The sequence below is a fragment of the Lotus japonicus genome, chromosome 1 (assembly GCF_012489685.1).
Source record: "Lotus japonicus ecotype B-129 chromosome 1, LjGifu_v1.2".
Classification (NCBI taxonomy): domain Eukaryota; kingdom Viridiplantae; phylum Streptophyta; class Magnoliopsida; order Fabales; family Fabaceae; genus Lotus; species Lotus japonicus.
In genome coordinates, this window is record NC_080041.1 from 56,877,498 (window position 1) to 56,899,339 (window position 21,842).

The 21,842-nt window shown below is 39.2% G+C and overlaps 1 protein-coding gene across 1 annotated transcript; it reads right to left on the minus strand.

Moving 5' to 3' along the window:
- Positions 1–13,959: 13,959 nt before the first annotated feature.
- Positions 13,960–14,343, minus strand: LOC130739623 (uncharacterized). The gene has a single exon (XM_057591976.1). It carries the CDS (start codon positions 14,341–14,343, stop codon positions 13,960–13,962), a length of 384 nt encoding a protein of 127 aa, XP_057447959.1.
- Positions 14,344–21,842: the final 7,499 nt, after the last annotated feature.

The window sequence follows — 21,842 nt, forward strand, 5'->3', positions numbered from 1 at the left end:
TCTTTCTTCAAAAGAAAGTTTTCTCATCCGACATTCACTGCAAAAAGTAACTTTTCGGGTAAAATAGATTTACACCGACTTTTGATTGTTTACCTTAATTCCAAGAAAATCTCTTTTGAGTTTTGGAATTCTGTCGCCAAAACCTATCTTAGAATTCACAGAGGAATGCGCAGGAAAAATATCGGAATCACTCTTATATTTTTATCTTAACTCTATGAGCTAAATCCTCCGATGTCTAAACAAATCTGTACCGGTTTACAAAATATCTTCTCAAAATATCTTTGATAAATATCTATTCATCCTTATCCGATCTTTGATAAATATCTACTCATCCTTATCTAATCTTTACAAAATATCTTTACAAAAATATCTTCTCAAAAATATCTATCCATCCTTATCCATCCACCAAGTCATCCTTATCTAAACTTTGCAAAATATCTTCCTTTTCCTTCACTATATATAGGTTGTAGCTAGAAAATGAAAATTTGGCAAAATCTCACCCAAAAACCCACCCAAACCCGCGAACACAAGGAGGAGAGGTGAGGAAAAAGATTTTCGCCGATTCTTGTCCGTTTGCTTCACAGTTCGTTGCTAATCGAAGACTACGAGGTATAGTTACTATCCCTCACTTTCGATCGTCATTTCCGTCAATTTTCTCTAGACTTTTCTGAGTTCAAAGTTTGGAGCTTGTTGTGAAATTGTCCAAATAGCTTGATTTCTCTGTCTAAACATCTTCCCTACGTGCCCAAGAGCACTTCTGTCGGATTAGTTTTTCCGTAATGTCGCCGGAATTCCGCCGGAATCAATTTTTACCTCAAATACCCATTTTTGGGGCAAAGTCTCAATCTTTTAGCTTAGAACTCTCGACTTAGCTTAGTGTCAATAGGATTAGTTGTCATAAACGTCGTTAGTATCATTTCTATCGGATTGGTTTTTCAAATTTCGATTTTTGATTTTCCGAGCTAAAACTCTGACCAAAATACCCCTGCTTCAGTTTTCGATCCGAAAATTTTTCCGAGTTTAGATTCGCCTTAGTTACGACTAATGATAACCTAGGAACCAAGTTTGATCGAAGAAAAATCGACCCACACAATTAAGGGAAGTGGCCGAGAGCACCCTCAAGGGGGGAGGAAATCCGACTTTTTCGAACACTTGTCTTAACGCGTTAGATTGTCGTACCACGGAGTTTGTAGTGTTCCGTGTACCCCTAGCACTGATTGTTTGCTGAGTTTCTGACTCATTGTGATTGATTTCTGTGAAATTGCTTTAAGGTTCGTTCGAGGAATTCGGAGGACTTGAGGAGGAAGATCGTGAAGGAAAGTTCAAGGAGCGAGCTGGAAAATCAACAGGTGAGGGCATCTCACTGAATACTAGATAATGATTTAGGTGTCGACGAATTCGACTTGATTTATGTGTTATGCACTTAATTGCTAAATGTCTGAAATGTTTTCTGAGGCTTCGGCCGATCTTGTTGAGTACTTGATGCCATGATATTGAGTGCTAAATGATTCACATGTTATGTGTTAAATGGTTAATCTAGGATGTGTTGGAATATGCTGTTTATGTTTATTGATTGAGCTGATTCATTTATGTTATTCCACTTATATCTGTGATACTGAGGAGTGAGGATTACGGGCAAGTCATGCCGAATTTTTATGAGATTTTTGAGAGATATTGAAAGGACGAACGGAGTTCGGGCCTTGTTATATTTTAATGGATCGAGACCTTCTCAGAAATTATTTGGGATTATGGGATCCCTGAAACTCATAGGAAGTATTATAAGACTAAATGAAACCTATTTTCTCAAGGAAAATTCATAAGACACTAATTAATCTCTAAAACCCTTGAACAATGATAACAACCTTAGATAAGAGCTTAGAGCTTGAATATTAGTTCTGAAAAAAATAAGAAGTGTCGTCGAGTCCAAGTCTTGAGGAAACTTACAAGTTTCCGAGTATGCTTATACTCTTTCGCTCGATGAGCAGTTTATTGTTTGGCTATCTAAAGTTTAGCCGGAAACTATGAGTTTCCAAGTACTTCGGTACCTTTTCGCTCGATGAGCAGTTTATTGATTGGCTATCTAAAGTTTAGCCCGGAACCATGAGTTCCAAGATACATTCTTTCTTATCTTGATTAATTCATTTTGTCGCAGAATCGACATTTACCTTAGGGTATTCTTTTAGAGACATTAAGTTATTTAGAACACGTGGCGACGTGTCGAGTGAGGACGGAGACGTTGTTTGGCTAATCACTTGCATTCATGCACTCATTTTGAGGTTAATACACGGCTTGATACCGGACCTCGGTGGATTCCAAAATGGTCATAAGACCCGAATTTCCATATTTAGGACACTACGGTGGTCCTTAGTAGTAGACGGAATGGCAGACCTACGGGTTCACTGCTGATCTGACTACTTTTGTGTGGTGTAAGAGACGCCCGAGCGGAATGGTCCCACTATGGCCGGTGTTAGGGCTGACTCGATGGTGTCCATCCTTCTTCCGGAATGCATCTTGTCAACTAGCATTGCATTTCATGCAACATACATACTGACTTAGTTGCTGAGTGTGATTGGTACTTGTTAATCCTATTTGATGCATGCTATTTGTTATTATCATCTTTTATATTCATTGTGAAATATGTAACCCTAGGAAGTTATCCCTAAACTTATAAGCCTAAGTGGCTATTACTATTTATCTTTACCTATTGAATGTACTATTACGTAATTCTTTGAGTTGACCCTCGCGCGTGCTACCTGTGTTTGGGGGGCTATGTATGCCCTTTATTGTCAGATGTCCATGGCGGACCGGTACGAGACGGTCGTCCCTTCGGGGGGGACCAGGTTTGAGATGTTGGACCAAGACACCCCGGGCTCATGGGTGGTCGACCCCGCCGGCCACCGAGCTATCTATTCGGGGCGAATAATGGAGGATCGCGTTGACCGGATGCCAAGCCTGACGCACAGAGTTTGGAGGCGCTACACTGTCAGCTTCAACTTTCCACCGGGTGTACACTGCGGACCTGGACTGGGAGTACCACCACCACCGTCGCCTTCGGACGACGAGGACCCCTCGGAGGAGGTGCCTGTGGGAGGGACTTCTTCAGGCACTAGTTCACCCACTGTCGCGGCTGCTGTTGACTTGGGATCGGGTGCAGAACCCGCGCGACCAGCTGTGGAGACCGATACAGTCATCGACATAGTCGTCTTGGATTCAGATTCAGACGACGATCTTGGGGATGCATAGTTGGGAGTGCGGTGATGTGCTCCTCTAGTTGGGATTAGTGTAGGAGTAGCGTCTTGGCTCTGATGTTCAGTCTTTCGTTTTGGGCAGGGTAGGTCCCCGACCTTTAGCTTTTCTTGTGGTTCTCTTCACGGGAATTACAGAGGGTTGGTCGGTTTAGGAGGTTTTGTTGGCTGACCTACTGTTGTAGGGAGGACTGTATTTGGAACTCTTGTCCTTTTGTTCCGGTTTGTACGTATTTGCCCACAGGCACTACTTTCGGTTAGTTACCCGTCACTAGAGGTTACTCGTGACGTGGTTTTGTTACTTACAGCGGGGGCTGTAATTATCTATCGTATAGTAGTTCTGCCATCTTTTGTTGTTGAGTTTCATTTCTTTCAGTTTCTAATTCCTTTATCAAAAAAAAATATTCACGTTTTTCCGCTTAAGTATTTCTTTTGGTTACTAAAGTGACGCCACCGAAATCGGGGTGTTACATTGTGGTATCAGAGCTTGTCGAGTCTTTCGGGAGTCTTTGGGGAATAGGTCTTCTGTGCTAGGTTGTGTGACTCTGTAAAGAGTAAAAATTGATTGTCTGCAAGCGATTTGTCGCTTAGAATTGATTGAAGTTATTGTTAATCATATTGTATAGTATGTTAGATGCTATCCGATGATGAGTACTAACTGTTTGTTTGACTAAGCATAGGATGGTAAGCCCTGACCGTATGGCGAAGGCAATAGCTACCATGATTGAGGCAATGATGAATCAGGCTACTGAGGACGCTTACAGACGCGCTGAGGGCGGCACGTGAGCAACCTCAACCGCTAATCGAGGCGTCCCAGTACCAGCAAAGTAGGTTGGACCGAGCTGGAACTGGAGGACCAGTGAGGTCAGGTTCTTAGGAGTACCGTCAGTTGGGGCCGTATCAGCATCCGAAGGGGAGGGGTTTTACCCCAAGATCTTTTAAGTCTTCGACTACTGCCACTCCAGGGGCAGGAAGCCAATCAGCACACCCTGAGGTGACATGTTTCAGGTGTGGAAAGAATGGACACTATGCTAATACATGTCTGGACCAAGGGCCTCGATGTTTCAATTGCAACCAGATAGGGCATTTGGCCGTGAACTGTAAGACGTTTCAGGCGGGATCGTCTGACAACAGGATGAAGGGCAAGTTTCCTGCCATAGCTAGAAGGGCAGAGAAACAAGTGTCATGTTACAGATGTGGGGAGACTGGGCATTTTGCTAGCAGGTGCTCAGCGACTGGACCGAGGTGTTTTAATTGCAACCGAGTGGGACATCTAGCCGTGGTTTGTGAGGCGCCCAAGAGGGGGGCATCGGTCAACACTGCTCGAGGAAAACGCCCTGCTGCCAAAGCAAGAGTTTACACCATGGATGGTGAAGAGGCTGAGGGAGCTGACGAATTAGTCAAAGGAGAGCGTAAGAACGATGGTAACTTTCTAACTATTCTTTCTCATTCTAGTATAATACGCTCCATTACTCTCGTAGCACATGCGACGCACCTATTTTACTTATATTGTTTAAGCTTTGACTTTATAGTTATTACGCCTAATAATACTTTATTTTACCGTTGCTCGTGTTTAAACTATAGAAGTTACACGAGGTTTAGAATAACACGTTAAGCCTAGAAAGTAGCCTTGCACCGATGCGTTTAACAAGAAGCTAGAAGCTGAAGGATGAATCTCAGAGAGATTCCGTATGGATAGTATACGTATGATGTCGAGAGTGTGTAGTTCCGTAGCGACATCATTGAGGATTTAATATCAAGATCTTTGTGACTACTGGATGTTAGGAACTCATCGACTGTTCCAGTGGGTTTTTCTAAATCTTCACCTTCGATGTATTAGGCCTGATCAACTTAATATTGAGGGGGTGATATTCGGAATCAGAACTGGCAATGGACATTGATAGATGGATTGGTAAGATTAATTTGATTGGATCAAGGATTAGTTGAGTTGGGAAGTAAAGTTCTTGTTAAGCAATTGATTTCCTTTGGGAAGGAGTTATAGTTTTGAGAAATGGATATTCATTTAAGAAGTATTGAAGAATTAAAGGACATTTGAGGTCCAAACTTGGTGAAAGTTTAGGTTTTAAGTCTATGAATTCTTGTCTTAAGTTCGTAGGACTCAAGGTTTGTCAGGTTTTGATCGAGAGACTAAGTATCAGATTGATTGGAGGACGATCTAGTTACGGAAATAAAGAGTTAGTATTAAGATGAATACTTGAGGTTGTTATATGTGGACAAATTTCTTAGAGTCTAAGAGTGAATGGAACTTTGTTATGGATTCCGATGTTGCATGCTGGGGTTAGCAAGTGATTTTTACTAAGTTGAATGAGGATCTTAGGGTTAAGATTGACCTTGGGAGGTGAAAATCATGTACGAATAAGAAATTTAGTGGTGTTAGCATTAACGATTGTAGTTAAACCTCAGAATGTTGAGGGATCGGATGATAAAATGACTAGTTAAGTTTCCTGAGGTACAGTTATGATTTGATCTTCTAGGGAATAAGTTCGGATTTGGGGGAAGTGTCAAGGATTTTAGGTAAGTGTAAAGTGGTTTGTGAATAAGTGAAGGTTGGTTTTATGGTTCGAGTAAGGGAAGTCTCGAAAAAGGGGAGATGACAATGATGGATTGTAAGATATTAGGATGATGATTAGCTTATAAGTTGCTGATGAATGGATGTTAAAAGGGATTGGGTCTAGCGATGCACGAGGTATTAAGACTCAAGTCGAGTTTTAATTTGAATGATGAATAAGTAGAAGATTGATTTCATGATGCGAATGAGGATAGTTACGAAGTTGGAACTGACGTTAAGGGACTAGTAGATTCCAAGGGAATAGTTCGTCTATGAGATATAGAGCGATCGAGTTAAGTTTTGAATCATGAGTAAAGATCACGAGGACAGGTTGAACATCACTCTGGAATGGCGGAGGTGTACTGGGTTTAAGCAGAATATCGGACGAACGAAAGTAAATGAGAAAGTGGTTAAGGCTGTGCGATTGCACAGAGTGCCAACCAATATTATTTCCAACATAGGCCCGACACGAGTGGTTGAGCCGGACGACATAGAGCTGAAAGATGAACTGTCTTTCGAAAAACGCCGCCAATTAGCATTGGTGACAATCATTTGGAGCAAGGACATAGGCGATGCTACATGGGAGCCTAAGGAACAGATCGAGGAACAATATCCGGAATTCTTACTGAACCATAAGTTTCGAGGTCGAAACTTTCTTTTTGGAGGGTAGTAATGTAAGACCCAAGTTTTTAAGTTTTGGATAAGTGAATAAAATACAAGAGTTTATTGGATGGAATAAATTTATGAAGGAGAAGGTTCAGGAAAAGTCCAAGGATTGTATCAAAACCGATAAAAGTTATAGCACGACAAACATTCGCCTAATCTTAGGTCGAAGACCCTAGTGAATAGTTAATTTATACTTTAGGACACGATGGAAACTAATTCCAAAAATCTTCAGAGAAATATTAGAATTTCTCTTATTCGTCTATAAACAAGTATTTCGACGCGAAACCCTGGAACGTACGAACGTTAAATTCCAATCCTCGGAGGTTTGCCGAAACTAAAACCCTGATAGTTCAAGAAAACCTAAAATGAACGGTTGATGAAGACTTTTTCTATTCGGAGCTTCAAACGAAGATTCCACACGCGTACACCCATTTCTCTTCATGTTTTCAATCTTTCTTCAGAAGAAAGTTTTCTCATCCGACATTCACTGCAAAAAGTAACTTTTCGGGTAAAATAGATTTACACCGACTTTTGATTGTTTACCTTAATTCCAAGAAAATCTCTTTTGAGTTTTGGAATTCTGTCGCCAAAACCTATCTTAGAATTCACAGAGGAATGCGCAGGAAAAATATCGGAATCACTCTTATATTTTTATCTTAACTCTATGAGCTAAATCCTCCGATGTCTAAACAAATCTGTACCGGTTTACAAAATATCTTCTCAAAATATCTTTGATAAATATCTATTCATCCTTATCCGATCTTTGATAAATATCTAATCATTCTTATCTAATCTTCACAAAATATCTTTACAAAAATATCATCTCAAAAATATCTATCCATCCTTATCCATCCATTAAGTCATCCTTATCTAAACTTTGCAAAATATCTTCCTTTTCCTTCACTATATATAGGTTGTAGCTAGAAAATGAAAATTTGGCAAAATCTCACCCAAAAACCCACCCAAACCCGCGAGCACAAGGAGGAGAGGAGAGGAAAAAGATTTTCGCCGATTCTTGCCCGTTTGCTTCACAGTTCGTTGCTAATCGAAGACTACGAGGTATAGTTACTATCCCTCACTTTCGATCGTCATTTCCGTCAATTTTCTCTAGACTTTTATGAGTTCAAAGTTTGGAGCTTTTTGTGAAATTGTCCAAATAGCTTGATTTCTCTGTCTAAACATCTTCCCTACGTGCCCAAGAGCACTTCTGTCGGATTAGTTTTTCCGTAATGTCGCCGGAATTCCGCCGGAATCAATTTTTACCTCAAATACCCATTTTTGGGGCAAAGTCTCAATCTTTTAGCTTAGAACTCTCGACTTAGCTTAGTGTCAATAGGATTAGTTGTCATAAACGTCGTTAGTAACATTTCTATCGGATTGGTTTTTCAAATTTCGATTTTTGATTTTCCGAGCTAAAACTCTGACCAAAATACCCCTGCTTCAGTTTTCGATCCGAAAATTTTTCCGAGTTTAGATTCGCCTTAGTTACGACTAATGATAACCTAGGAACCAAGTTTGATCGAAGAAAAATCGACCCACACAATTAAGGGAAGTGGCCGAGAGCACCCTCAAGGGGGGAGGAAATCCGACTTTTTCGAACACTTGTCTTAACGCGTTAGATTGTCGTACCACGGAGTTTGTAGTGTTCCGTGTACCCCTAGCACTGATTGTTTGCTGAGTTTCTGACTCATTGTGATTGATTTCTGTGAAATTGCTTTAAGGTTCGTTCGAGGAATTCGGAGGACTTGAGGAGGAAGATCGTGAAGGAAAGTTCAAGGAGCGAGCTGGAAAATCAACAGGTGAGGGCATCTCACTGAATACTAGATAATGATTTAGGTGTCGACGAATTCGACTTGATTTATGTGTTATGCACTTAATTGCTAAATGCCTGAAATGTTTTCTGAGGCTTCGGCCGATCTTGTTGAGTACTTGATGCCATGATATTGAGTGCTAAATGATTCACATGTTATGTGCTAAATGGTTAATCTAGGATGTGTTGGAATATGCTGTTTATGTTTATTGATTGAGCTGATTCATTTATGTTATTCCACTTATATCTGTGATACTGAGGAGTGAGGATTACGGGCAAGTCATGCCGAATTTTTATGAGATTTTTGAGAGATATTGAAAGGACGAACGGAGTTCGGGCCTTGTTATATTTTAATGGATCGAGACCTTCTCAGAAATTATTTGGGATTATGGGATCCCTGAAACTCATAGGAAGTATTATAAGACTAAATGAAACCTATTTTCTCAAGGAAAATTCATAAGACACTAATTAATCTCTAAAACCCTTGAACAATGATAACAACCTTAGATAAGAGCTTAGAGCTTGAATATTAGTTCTGAAAAAAATAAGAAGTGTCGTCGAGTCCAAGTCTTGAGGAAACTTACAAGTTTCCGAGTATGCTTATACTCTTTCGCTCGATGAGCAGTTTATTGTTTGGCTATCTAAAGTTTAGCCGGAAACTATGAGTTTCCAAGTACTTCGGTACCTTTTCGCTCGATGAGCAGTTTATTGATTGGCTATCTAAAGTTTAGCCCGGAACCATGAGTTCCAAGATACATTCTTTCTTATCTTGATTAATTCATTTTGTCGCAGAATCGACATTTACCTTAGGGTATTCTTTTAGAGACATTAAGTTATTTAGAACACGTGGCGACGTGTCGAGTGAGGACGGAGACGTTGTTTGGCTAATCACTTGCATTCATGCACTCATTTTGAGGTTAATACACGGCTTGATACCGGACCTCGGTGGATTCCAAAATGGTCATAAGACCCGAATTTCCATATTTAGGACACTACGGTGGTCCTTAGTAGTAGACGGAATGGCAGACCTACGGGTTCACTGCTGATCTGACTACTTTTGTGTGGTGTAAGAGACGCCCGAGCGGAATGGTCCCACTATGGCCGGTGTTAGGGCTGACTCGATGGTGTCCATCCTTCTTCCGGAATGCATCTTGTCAACTAGCATTGCATTTCATGCAACATACATACTGACTTAGTTGCTGAGTGTGATTGGTACTTGTTAATCCTATTTGATGCATGCTATTTGTTATTATCATCTTTTATATTCATTGTGAAATATGTAACCCTAGGAAGTTATCCCTAAACTTATAAGCCTAAGTGGCTATTACTATTTATCTTTACCTATTGAATGTACTATTACGTAATTCTTTGAGTTGACCCTCGCGCGTGCTACCTGTGTTTGGGGGGCTATGTATGCCCTTTATTGTCAGATGTCCATGGCGGACCGGTACGAGACGGTCGTCCCTTCGGGGGGTACCAGTTTTGAGATGTTGGACCAAGACACCCCGGGCTCATGGGTGGTCGACCCCGCCAGCCACCGAGCTATCTATTCGGGGCGAATAATGGAGGATCGCGTTGACCGGATGCCAAGCCTGACGCACGGAGTTTGGAGGCGCTACACTGTCAGCTTCAACTTGCCACCGGGTGTACACTGCGGACCTGGACTGGGAGTACCACCACCACCGTCGCCTTTGGACGACGAGGACCCCTCGGAGGAGGTTCCTGTGGGAGGGACTTCTTCAGGCACTAGTTCACCCACTGTCGCGGCTGCTGTTGACTTGGGATCGGGTGCAGAACCCGCGCGACCAGCTGTGGAGACCGATGCAGTCATCGACATAGTCGTCTTGGATTCAGATTCAGACGACGATCTTGGGGATGCATAGTTGGGAGTGCGGTGATGTGCTCCTCTAGTTGGGATTAGTGTAGGAGTAGCGTCTTGGCTCTGATGTTCAGTCTTTCGTTTTGGGCAGGGTAGGTCCCCGACCTTTAGCTTTTCTTGTGGTTCTCTTTACGGGAATTACAGAGGGTTGGTCGGTTTAGAAGGTTTTGTTGGCTGACCTACTGTTGTAGGGAGGACTGTATTTGGAACTCTTGTCCTTTTGTTCCGGTTTGTACGTATTTGCCCACAGGCACTACTTTCGGTTAGTTACCCGTCACTAGAGGTTACTCGTGACGTGGTTTTGTTACTTACAGCGGGGGCTGTAATTATCTATCGTATAGTAGTTCTGCCATCTTTTGTTGTTGAGTTTCATTTCTTTCAGTTTCTTATTCCTTTATCAAAAAATAAATATTCACGTTTTTCCGCTTAAGTATTTCTTTTGGTTACTAAAGTGACGCCACCGAAATCGGGGTGTTACATATTACAATAAATGACACATGTAATCATTATCACTTTGGGATTGTGGTTTTAAGTATTTTATGTGATAAACAATATGTTATTAGTGATTATTTTAATTTTTTATATATACGTACAATAGATTGTAGCATAGTTATTAAACTCGGACCGAATCTGCCGGTCGGATCGGTTCGACCGTGAATCAGGCGTCTGGCTGGTTCGGTCCTTATGTTGGAGCCAGTGGCGGACCTACCACAGGGCTTGGTAGGTCCAATGCCCTGGCTCAAAGTAAAAAAAATACAAATTTCTTTGGACTAGGTACGTTTTTTTGCCCAAAAAAAAATTAGAAAAAAGACAAATTTATAAGGAAATGCAAAGTTTAGGGACTTAATCATAAAATTTGCCTAGGCTTCCTAAAATTTCTAGTTCCACCACTGGTTGGAGCCGTCATGAATCCGGATCCTCTCCTGCTGGAGTTCCCTCCAGCCTCTCTCCATCAGCTTTTTCAACCACAAGATAAATCAAACGACTATCACAGATGTTGAAGTATGTACCTTTGTTGCACAAAAAACAAACAACCAAGGCCCAGTTTATTTATACCAAATGAATTTGTGAAATACTCCATAGTATATTGTTTGTGTTTTTTTTTTCTTTGTTATTAACAATTATTTTTATATAAAATTAGAATACTTTTGTATATTCCAGTCAGACTTTTTCAAATTAAAATAATTTATCGAACAATTTTTTTTTTAAGAATACTATCTTATTTAAATAATCAATAATTTGTAAGATATAATGTACTCTTAAAATTTGAAATATAAGCTCATTTAATTAAATTAAATATTATAGGAGTATTATAAAAAACCTAATTAATTGATTAAAAAGTGATAACTTTAAAGAAAAAGTTTTTTTTTTTTGAAATGAAGGAAAAAGTTGGAACAAACTCACTTTGAAGCTTTATTAATTGACTAGCTTTAAAGTAAATTTAAAATGTTTGATAAATGAGTTTACTTTAGTATCTTATAGATTTTTTAATAAGTTACTTTTTTGGGAAGCTCGAAAAAATAAATTACACCCTCCAAGAATTAACCTCTCAACCTGCCCCTACCCAACTCATATGTCTCTTAGCTCGTACCACTTAAGCTATCATTGGGGGGTTTTTAATAAGCTACTGGATGTAGCTTATAACTTATAGTTTAAAGCTTATGAATTTATTTTCATTTTTATCCTTATCATTTTAACAAAAATTATCGATGAAGCTTCTCCGCCGCTTCAGGTAGACCCGCTGGTTCTGCCGGAGTCTCACCTTTCTTCGAGTTTGGTTCCTGTGGTTGGGGGTGCGGAAGATGCAAGTTCTTCACTTGAGGAGGGGCCTTCAGTTGAGGTTCCAGTTCAGCAACCTCGCCGACGGGGGCGTCCTAAAAAGTTTCCCCCTGGTCAGAGACCTATTGTTCTGCCTCCGGTACTTGAGGAGGTTCAGGAGGATCTTCTCGCCTCTACACCCTTGGCGTCGGAGGCTCCAGATCAAGCTAGTGGAGGACGTTACTTCACGCGATCGAAAAAGACCTGGCTTCTTGGTAAAGTCTTGGGGCTAGAGTTTGAGGGGAACAACTTTGATGCTATTCGAGGTCTGAAAAAGGTATACGAGGAACACTTTATGTCTTGATTTATTTTGTTCCTATAGGGTTATGCTTGTATAGTCTTAGGGTCTTCTTTTTGACTTGTATCCCTTGGCTTGGTCTGTATTGCTCTTTTATTTACTGTCAAGCTGCCTCGTTTTTATTGGGGTTGTACTCTCTCCTTAAGAGTTTTTTTGTGGATAATAATATATAATCCTTTATATTTCAATTTTTTTTTTAACAAAAATTAATGTTTTTAGAGAAATATAAGTTTATAGAATACATTTTTTTTTAAAATGAAATGGATATTATGAATAAAAGCCTGAGCCAAAAACAACTCAAGGCATGAACAAAGTACAATCTGATCTGATAGAGACTAAAGCATCAAAATACATCTTAAGCTGTGCTAAAAACCCACCACCAACCCAGAAAATGACTAAGATGAAATCCCAAGAGAGAGTCTCATTAAAACCTTGACAAGAAAAATCCAATGGGATAAAAACCTAGCAAGGAAAAAGAGTACCACAATCTTGGGATAGTCATTCTGCAACTAAACAAATAAGCATTACAATCCTTGATGCAAATTATTTTCACTAGCTTAAACATGGACATTTAATTCACTAAATCCACTCCAAACTCAGCTCAGGGCCGTGTACAGACTTTTGGGGGCCTAAGGCGAAAATTATTTGGGTGCTTAAATATACTTAATATATCATATAAATTCTCATTTTTTATATTAATCTTCTAGTTTTTGAGCTACAACATTATTTATCAGAGTTTTATAATCAAACAATTATACCATTTCGCTTTCAAAAAATAAAATAGCTAACTCATTCAATCTATCTTGTAACATTGTTGACCTTAAATATGATTTAAGTAAGATTTAATTTATTTTCTGATAAATGAAAATATATTAAATAATATTAATGATGATATTGTTGTGACTTCCGTTTTTGGTTTGCTAATTTTTAGGGGTGAGAGAGGATTCTAACTTTTGTTAAGCTATAGCTGAAACAAAATAATTTGTTGTTTAATTGATTTTAATAATAGTTGACCATGTTTGATTAATAAAAAAAAAATTTGACCATGTAAATTTTTCCACCTTTTACTTGGGGTTTTTTATTTTGGTCGAAACCTCATACATTAAATGGTCGAAATCTATACATTATGATCTTTCCACTCTTTTCTTTTGTTTTGGTGTTTCCCGTGAAAAGCTGAAGCATATGTTGTGTTTTTTTTTGTTAGAATAGAACTTGGAGCCGAACAAGTGGGTATATTACAACTACTTGGGGCCTATATATAAGTAGTAAAATTTTATTTTTCTTTGGGGGGCTAAGGCATGGGCCTGAATGGCCTTGTGCTATCTACGGCCCTGACTCAGCCTCGTCGAATTTCAGCAGAGGAGCAACAACAAACAACAAAAGTAGCAACAGCAGCAGCCAAATTCATTATAGCAACCGCAGCAGCAAATAACAACAGCAACAACATCATACAGCAACAACAACAGCCAAATTTGTTACAGCAACAGCAAACAACAACAACAACAACAACAACAACAACAACAACAACAACAACAACAACAACAACAACAACAGCAATAACAACAGCAGCAAGCCAGCAACAACAAATAAACAACAGCAACCAGCAGCGCCAAATAGCGAAAAATAGCCATTCCAAACACCCTGCAAACAAGTTAAAACAGCAAAGAAATGGTTTCATAGCCTTGTATTACCCACATAAGACCAAACCGGCTCCACACGGAAGCACCCTTCCTTAGCCAGCTCATCCGCCTCCGCATTCCCTTCCCTTAATATATGAGTCACCCAGTTACAAGCCACCACTGGTAACAAGTAATCAATCATATTCAGCTCATTTGTGAGGTTCCAAGGCCTGTTTTTCGCCTCGCTTACCCAACCAACAACAAGAGTAGAATCACTCTCAATCTCCACAGCAAGAACCATAAATTGTTGGCAAAACATCAAAGCATACAAAATAGCCAACACCTCCGCCTCATCAGCTTGTCGCACCTCCACTTTTCTAGAGAATATCCCCAACACTTTCCCTTCTCTATACCTCAAAATTCCCCCAATACAGCACATCAAGATTGGAAAGAACCATCCACATTAAATTTCAAATTCATGCCTTGTGGCGGTTTCCACGGGACTACAAGCCTAACACCAACCTTTCCATCAAAATCTATTTTTGTGAATCTCATTGCAAATTGATCTGCGCCATAGAGACAATCCTTCCACCAAGCTTTTATTCAAGTGAACAAATAAAACATAAGAGACTCCCAAACTGCTTCTGCATCAAAAGGCTTATCATTAAAAATCACATTATTTCGTGCCATCCACACCACCCAACATATCACATATGGAATCAATTCCCACATAATTTTTGAAGTGCTCTTACGCAAAAGACCCAATTCGTGCTTCAACTCCAGTACATAAGGATTTAACATTATACAGTCCCATATTATCACGTTTCCAAATCAGCATGTCAACCTCCGCCCTCTCCCCCTGCTTTGGGACTAAACTTTGAAGAAGTGTTTGAAAATCATCATATTATTGACGTTCCCATGTCAAAAAATCACGCAAAAAGACTAGATTCCACACCCACTGATGACCTGCAACCATACCACACTCCATAACAATTGTCCGCTTAAGTGCTGCGAAAGTGAAAACGCGAGGAAAAACAAGGCTGAGAGGAGCAGAACCAACCCAATGATCAAGCCAAAATAACACACCAGCCCCCCTTCCAACCTGGCCAGCCAATCCGTCCATGAACACACCCTCAACAAGCCCACTCTCATGCCAAACAACATACACATCCGCCAATGGTTTTGACAATTTTTTAATATCAGACGGGTCTAAATTAAAAGAGATCAGCTGCATAGATAACCCATATTTTTTACAAACCACCTCCCTCCACAAAGCATTCCTCTCACGCCCAAATCGCCAAATCCATTTCAAAAGCATAGCCTTATTTTTCCATTCGAGAAAGCCAACACCTAAACCACCAAACCGAGGGCCTTTGCACAAATCCTCCCATGCGACCCACCTTATTTTATTTTCACCAGAAGAGCCTCCCCACAAAAAACGACGCATGATATTTTCCATATGCAAAATTATCCCTTTTGGTGCTCTATAAAGGGCCATATAATACAACGGGACAACATTTAGGACAGATTTAATAAGAACTAAGTGCCCGCTTAAGGACAGAAAGCGGGAGCTCCATGAACCCAATTTTGCTGCCAATGTTTCCAAGATTGGATTCCAAAAAGATAACCTTCTAGGATTACCCCCAAGTGTATTAGGATTTTCGGATTAATAAATGAGAGCTGATTCAGTGCCGACGGTCCATGAGAGCTACCATGCACGTGCAGGAAATCAGATGGCTGAAGCTTCATTATCTGACATGTGGCTTAATCATGACCGAGGTCCACTATAAGACCATGTTGGGAGCAATAATAGAAAAGAGAGAAGAGAGAAAGAAATATAACACAGGAGTTTTTAACGTGGTTCGGAACACAATGTGTGTACCTACGTCCACGGCTACACTAGGTAGTAATATTTCTTTGGTGTGTATAATGCTTACAATGAGGTGCTTATATATAGTAGGAGTAAGTCAACCTCCTCCTTATTCTAAGCGGTGTGGGACTTACAAATATACTACATAAGCGATGTGGGACTACAAATAGACTACATAACATAACAGACCATGGGTTGCATATTACTGGATTTCCCACTTTAACCAAGGACTAATCTTGATCCGACACGTGGCAAGGTTGTGGGAACAAAACCAAAAACGGAAAAGGAACGCTGGAGATGAAAAAAAAGCAAATATTATATTAGGTTTGTTTTTTTTTTGGCTTATAAAGAGAAGATAGAATAACATATGTGGGACCTGGGTTATCGAAGCGTGGTATGCTTTTCAGATTGTGCAGAGTTGGTTGATGTGGTTACAGGGACAGGGGATGTGAATCAGTTTTGGCATCAGGACATGATTCAACAAATCTGTGAGCTTCTCCATCGTAGCTGGAGTGCCTCAGTGCGTGGTATTCCTAGGGAGCGGAACATGGTAGCAGACGCCTTAGCCAAGTATGCGACTCGAGTTAGCTGCAGCTGGCGGGTGTGGAGATTGCCTCCGACACTTGTAGTGTCCTTGCTTTTCCAGGACGTGTTAGATTAGTTTGGTAGTTGTTTATCTTCCATTTGTAACCAAAAAAAAAAAGAGAAGATAGAACGTGATATAGAAGCACGGAACAACAACAACAGTATTGGCGGCAGCACACAAAGGAAGAAGAAGAACTTTGGTTCTTAATTGAATTTCATAGGTTCTTTATCTATTTCTTTGTAACTTTTATGCCATGCTTGGCTAAACCATTTTCTTTAGCACTTGAGATGTGAATCCTCTTTATTTTTATGTCTTGATATTTTAGTTCTTTGTATGACTATTGAGTTTTCAATCTATGTATTCGTTTCAGTTAATTTGTGCTTGAATCAATGCAAACTTTTTACTAATTCTTATAGGAACGAAAGTTATATTAAGAATTAGGGAACCACGGGAGCGAATTTGTTAGACCTTCCCTACTGCTTAGGAATAAGAGTAGAATCTAACAATGGTGACTAGTATAAGAAATTTTAATCTTCAATTCAAGGGTCTAGGTGCTCGTAACACAGACGTAGTAATTGAATTGAAAGTTTTGCTTAGCTATTAATTTAGTAAGTAAGAACATAGGCTAAATCACCATAGAGAGAACTCTCAATTTCATACAAACACTGTTTTGTTTAAGGCATAGATTAAATTGGTGAAACTATACTCAGGTGCTATCTTTCTCATATAAATTAAAAAAAATCTTTTTAATTGTTGTATTTTATTTCTGCGAAATTGAACAATTGAATCAAACCCCCGATCTTATTTTCTTTTATTCTCTAAATCATAGAATTAGGCTAAATCGATAACTGAACACAATCCCTTGGGTACGATATCTTTTATATTACTGCGGGCAAGTATGTATACTTGCAGATTGGCTTATCACACCACTTCTCATATCTCCTCCTCGAGCCACCACCACATCTTCTCTTATCTTCTCCTCGATGGAACGAGCATCCCCCACCACTTATCGTCTCTTCTCCTTGATAGACCCTAGGAGCCACCACCACCACTCCTCCTCTCTTCTCCAGATATGAAAGCATTACTTATCTAGATTTGTGCTTTCGTGCCTTCGCCGCATGCTTCACATTTGCCGCACCATGGACTCACATGCAAGAAGAAGATGGTAATGAAGATGACCAATGTTATTGTACATCTACTCTTTGTTAGCAACTAAACAATTTTTCTTCTTTGTTAGCATTTATTTAAGATTATTCTGAGTTGTTTTGCATGGATCTATGTGTAAGATCAAGATTTGGTCAGGTTGTACAACTCTTGGTTTTGATGATAACAAGTTTATATTTGTGTATGAACAATTATGGTACTCTAACATTTGTCTTTTAAGTATTTGACAAACAAGTTCTGACTCTGACTCAAAGACATACACATCAGAAGTTAAAGACCTAAGAGTAACCAATGAAACGCTTCTGCAATCACTACATTCTTCTGAACGGTAGTAAATGCTTCAGATGTTCTGAAGATTAAAGCTCTGATGTGGGCTCTGAAGATTCAAGTGCTAAAGTTCTAAAGACTAGAAGTTCTGAGTGAACGGTCCAGAAGCTGAAACTTGAAAATTCTGAAGTCCAAGAGTAAGCTGGCTCTCAAGACCAAAGTACTTCCAATTCTGAAGACCAGATGTTCAGAGTGAACGGTCTAGAAGCAGAAGTTCTGAAGGTCAGAGGATCCAAGCTTCCTTCTGACTCTGATCAATTGCTTCACAAGTTCAAACATGAAGCGTCGCCAAGATCAGAAGTCAACTAGGCTAAGGCAATGTCATTGTCAATAGTACAAAAGCAAGTGTACTATTCTGACCGCCTTACCTACAGTGTTCAGCCACAGCAGATTCTGGAATTTCTAGAATTGCCCTCCAACGGATAGATTCTTTCAACGTATACAACATCTCACCTTGGAGTATAAATAGGCTGAAGAGAGAAGAAATTGGCCAAGAAACTATTGAGTAATACAAGTGAAACCCTTCAAGAAAAATACCTTAGCAATATTTATTCATTGTTCTTATTGTGTTTACTCCTGCTTATTTAGAAGCAAATCTTTGTAAACCAAAACTTTCTACAAATTGTTTGTAGTTCCTTGAGAGACCAGTGAGGTCAGGATTCTTGAGAAGACTATGATGTGTGAGTCTTAGTGTTGTTAGTTCATAGATTCGTTAGTCACTGAGCAAGGTGTGTAGTGCAGTTGTAACAATCTTTGAATAGTGGATTACCTTCATTCTAAGAAGGAAGAAATCACCTTAACGGGTGGATTGGATTAGCTTGAGGGATTTATCAAGTGAACCAGGATAAAACACTTGTGTGATTTTCTCATCCCTTCATCTCTTGCACTTTGTGTTCTTTAAACCAAGAAGATTTGTAAAAATCTTAGAGGGAAAGTTTTAAAAAGCAAAACCCTATTCACCCCCCCCCCTCTAGTGTTTTTCATACCTTCACTATGATCTAAGATCTGTTTTCTTTCATATATATATATATAATTAGTAGTTGAGGAAATAATCAGGTACATAACCCTCCTCAAAGAATCAAAAAAGAGCCAACGCGCGCTAGGGAAAAAGAAATGTTGCAAAGCCTAAAAAAATACCCAAAGAACCGCAAAACCCCTAGCACAACGGAAAAGAGAAGAGCCCAAACCCGCCAAAAAGATAAACCAAAAAGGAGTTGCAAGAACAAAGTGTTGGAAAAATTGGGGATGAACAACGCGAACACCGAATCGAATATCAACCTTGGTAGAACAGAACCAGCAACAGCACGAACAATGCACCTTCACGAACCAGAATATGCAATAAAACAAGCTGAGTCGCGAAAATCAATTCGCTGTCCTTGAAAGTTTTATTTGGGTACTATCCCAAACACTCCCCGAGGATTAAACAGCTCATTCCGGCAATAAACCGGGTCACAGAACTAGCGAGATCAATTTCTCAATATGCCCAAGAAGTAAAGGAAGTAGAGGGGAGAGGAAAGGTGAGGAAATAAAGCTGATATGTGTATCTCTCCATATGAGAAATAGACTTGGTATTTATAGGCAAAGACTTTGTGAATAACAAGATAGTGGATAACATAAATGTGGGCGGCAACAATTAAGTAATGGGCGACAAACCTTTAATTAAAGGGTGGCAACACACTAAACAATGATGATATAATCTAGGTTGGAGGGTAGCATTTATTTTGGACGGTGAACACATGTAAAGTGTGTTTTGAACTTTTGAAATACACAAATTTCCAACAGAAAGCACAGACAACTTTACAAAGCTCAGAAAAAACCAATAAAATCCATAAAAACCTCGCTAGCACTCAACATCTCCGCTAAGGATCGCCATAGAGCCTTGGATGGTTGGAAATAAGATAGTCAGCCAAAGAACGAACGACTTCTTCTTCAGAACCCTCGGTGACAACCCCTACTTGTTTGGCAATTAAGAAGACCCTCTGAGCTCATGTCAAAGCACGATGGACATGTGTATTTTTCTGGGTTTCATCCTCATCCCCTCATGTTTTTTTACAAATTTTATTTTGGATGAGCAAAACGGAGAAACCAACCCAAGGTAACCGCGATCCATTCAATTCAAATTCGAGCAACCAGCCGCCTTGGGGCAGACAGTTGCGGCCTAGTGGTTTGTTGTTTGTTCACTCTACCAAAACTGATGTTTGTGCTTGATCCCGCTTGTTGGGCAGCCCTCATGTGCACATCGACGGTGAGTATATGCAAGATACTATGATGCTCAAGCTAGTAAGGCTAGAAGAGAAATAAAGATTATAGTTAAATAAATAATGTACGTACGGTATGATCCGGTGCTGATAGTGTACATATACTTAGGATTGTAACAGAATATAATATTAACATATAATAAATTAATAATTTTGTATATACATATATATTATGTTATACTACTTCCTTAATTAAAAATATTTATTCTCAGTGAGTTGGACTAGTGAAGGTTGAATCAATGTTGCGTATTTTTGTTTTGTTCCATATCAAAATCCAAGTTTGAGACATGAAAAAATGTTGATGCCTATGTATAATTGTGTTGTGAGTTGCGTGTATGCTGAAGGGGGACCACTGCTGTTATCATCATGAAGCATTATGAAGTACCTCACACTCAATGGCAAAATTGTATGCTCCTGCAGATCTCATCACGGAACGAGGAACAGGCATCAGATATGTGAAAGTGTGGACAGTGCCTTTGGTTGTGGTCCTGGAACCTTGCATCCCATTAGGACAATGATAGAAAAGAATCCCACTTCTTTTTCTTTGTTACTCTTTTTTACCATTTAGTTATCCTTCTCTGAGGTGAGGTAATTCTGTTAATTCTAACCAGATATGACCATTATATTAGTATTTAAAATAACTGAATTTACGGAAACTCGAACTCAAAAAATATGCTTAAGCTATATATAATTAACTACCCTTCTAATATTTATTCAAAAAAAAAAACTACCCTTCTAATATTGAGTACCAGGAAGAAATCAGAAAATAGATAAATTATAATCGAACTTCTCGAGTGTCATTACTTAATTATCAAAGGAAAATCCTAATTAATTAATTAATTTTTAACTTGTTTAAACTCTGGAGTTTTATGCTGGTCGGTCACAGGTTTCAGAGGATGGATTGAAAGCATAATAATCTGCGAGATCCGAAGACATAATCACATGTAATCATGTGAATGCTAGCTACAGTACAAAATAGAGGTTAAACGTAGGGGGAATACTATATATGGTAAAGAATTAGAAAATGTAATAACAAATAAATAATGCAAAGTATGAACAAAGATCCATCCCAGACATTCATTGAAACACTACACCGCTTTTAAAAATGCATGTGCTCTTATTTCACTTCTTTATTATACTTGATTGATGTGAGAATTGATATCGTAAGAAACACTTCACCAAAACATAGGGGATTTCAAGTCTAACCATTTAGTATTTAATATCACTTCTGCTCTCTGAGTTAAAGACAAACCTCTTAGTCACTTCAAACTTCCACTCAAATATGAATCCAATTTTCAGTAAATTGTTTCATTTTTGTCAGCTCATTTAAATTAGCATATAAAAATTACAGAATTACTTTATTTTGGAAACCAAAGTCCCAACGCGCACACGGTGCTTGTTTGGAAACTCGTCTGAAAGTGAACAAAAGCAAAAGCTAAAAAAAAATTACTTCTATCCATCATGATTATTTTGTTTGTGTTATTCACAAACTAGAGTCCATGCACATAGTCTCAAACTAGAATGTAATCTATAACGAATGGCTCTAAAATTTCAGGACCATATGGAGCTCATTCCCTTCCTTTTTCCTCATTTTATCTCTTTCCCCACAACCCGAGGAATCAAATTGTTTCCATATCAAGCTTGACTTCATGAGACTGTTTTTATGTCAGGCAAACACTTCAGAGAAATCTATGATTATAAACAAGTTACTCAGTTATGAAATTTTGATAGAA

Excerpts from the sequence above, each read along its gene's own strand:
- LOC130739623 (XM_057591976.1), bottom strand. The coding sequence starts at position 14,343 with ATGTGCTGTATTGGGGGAATTTTGAGGTATAGAGAAGGGAAAGTGTTG.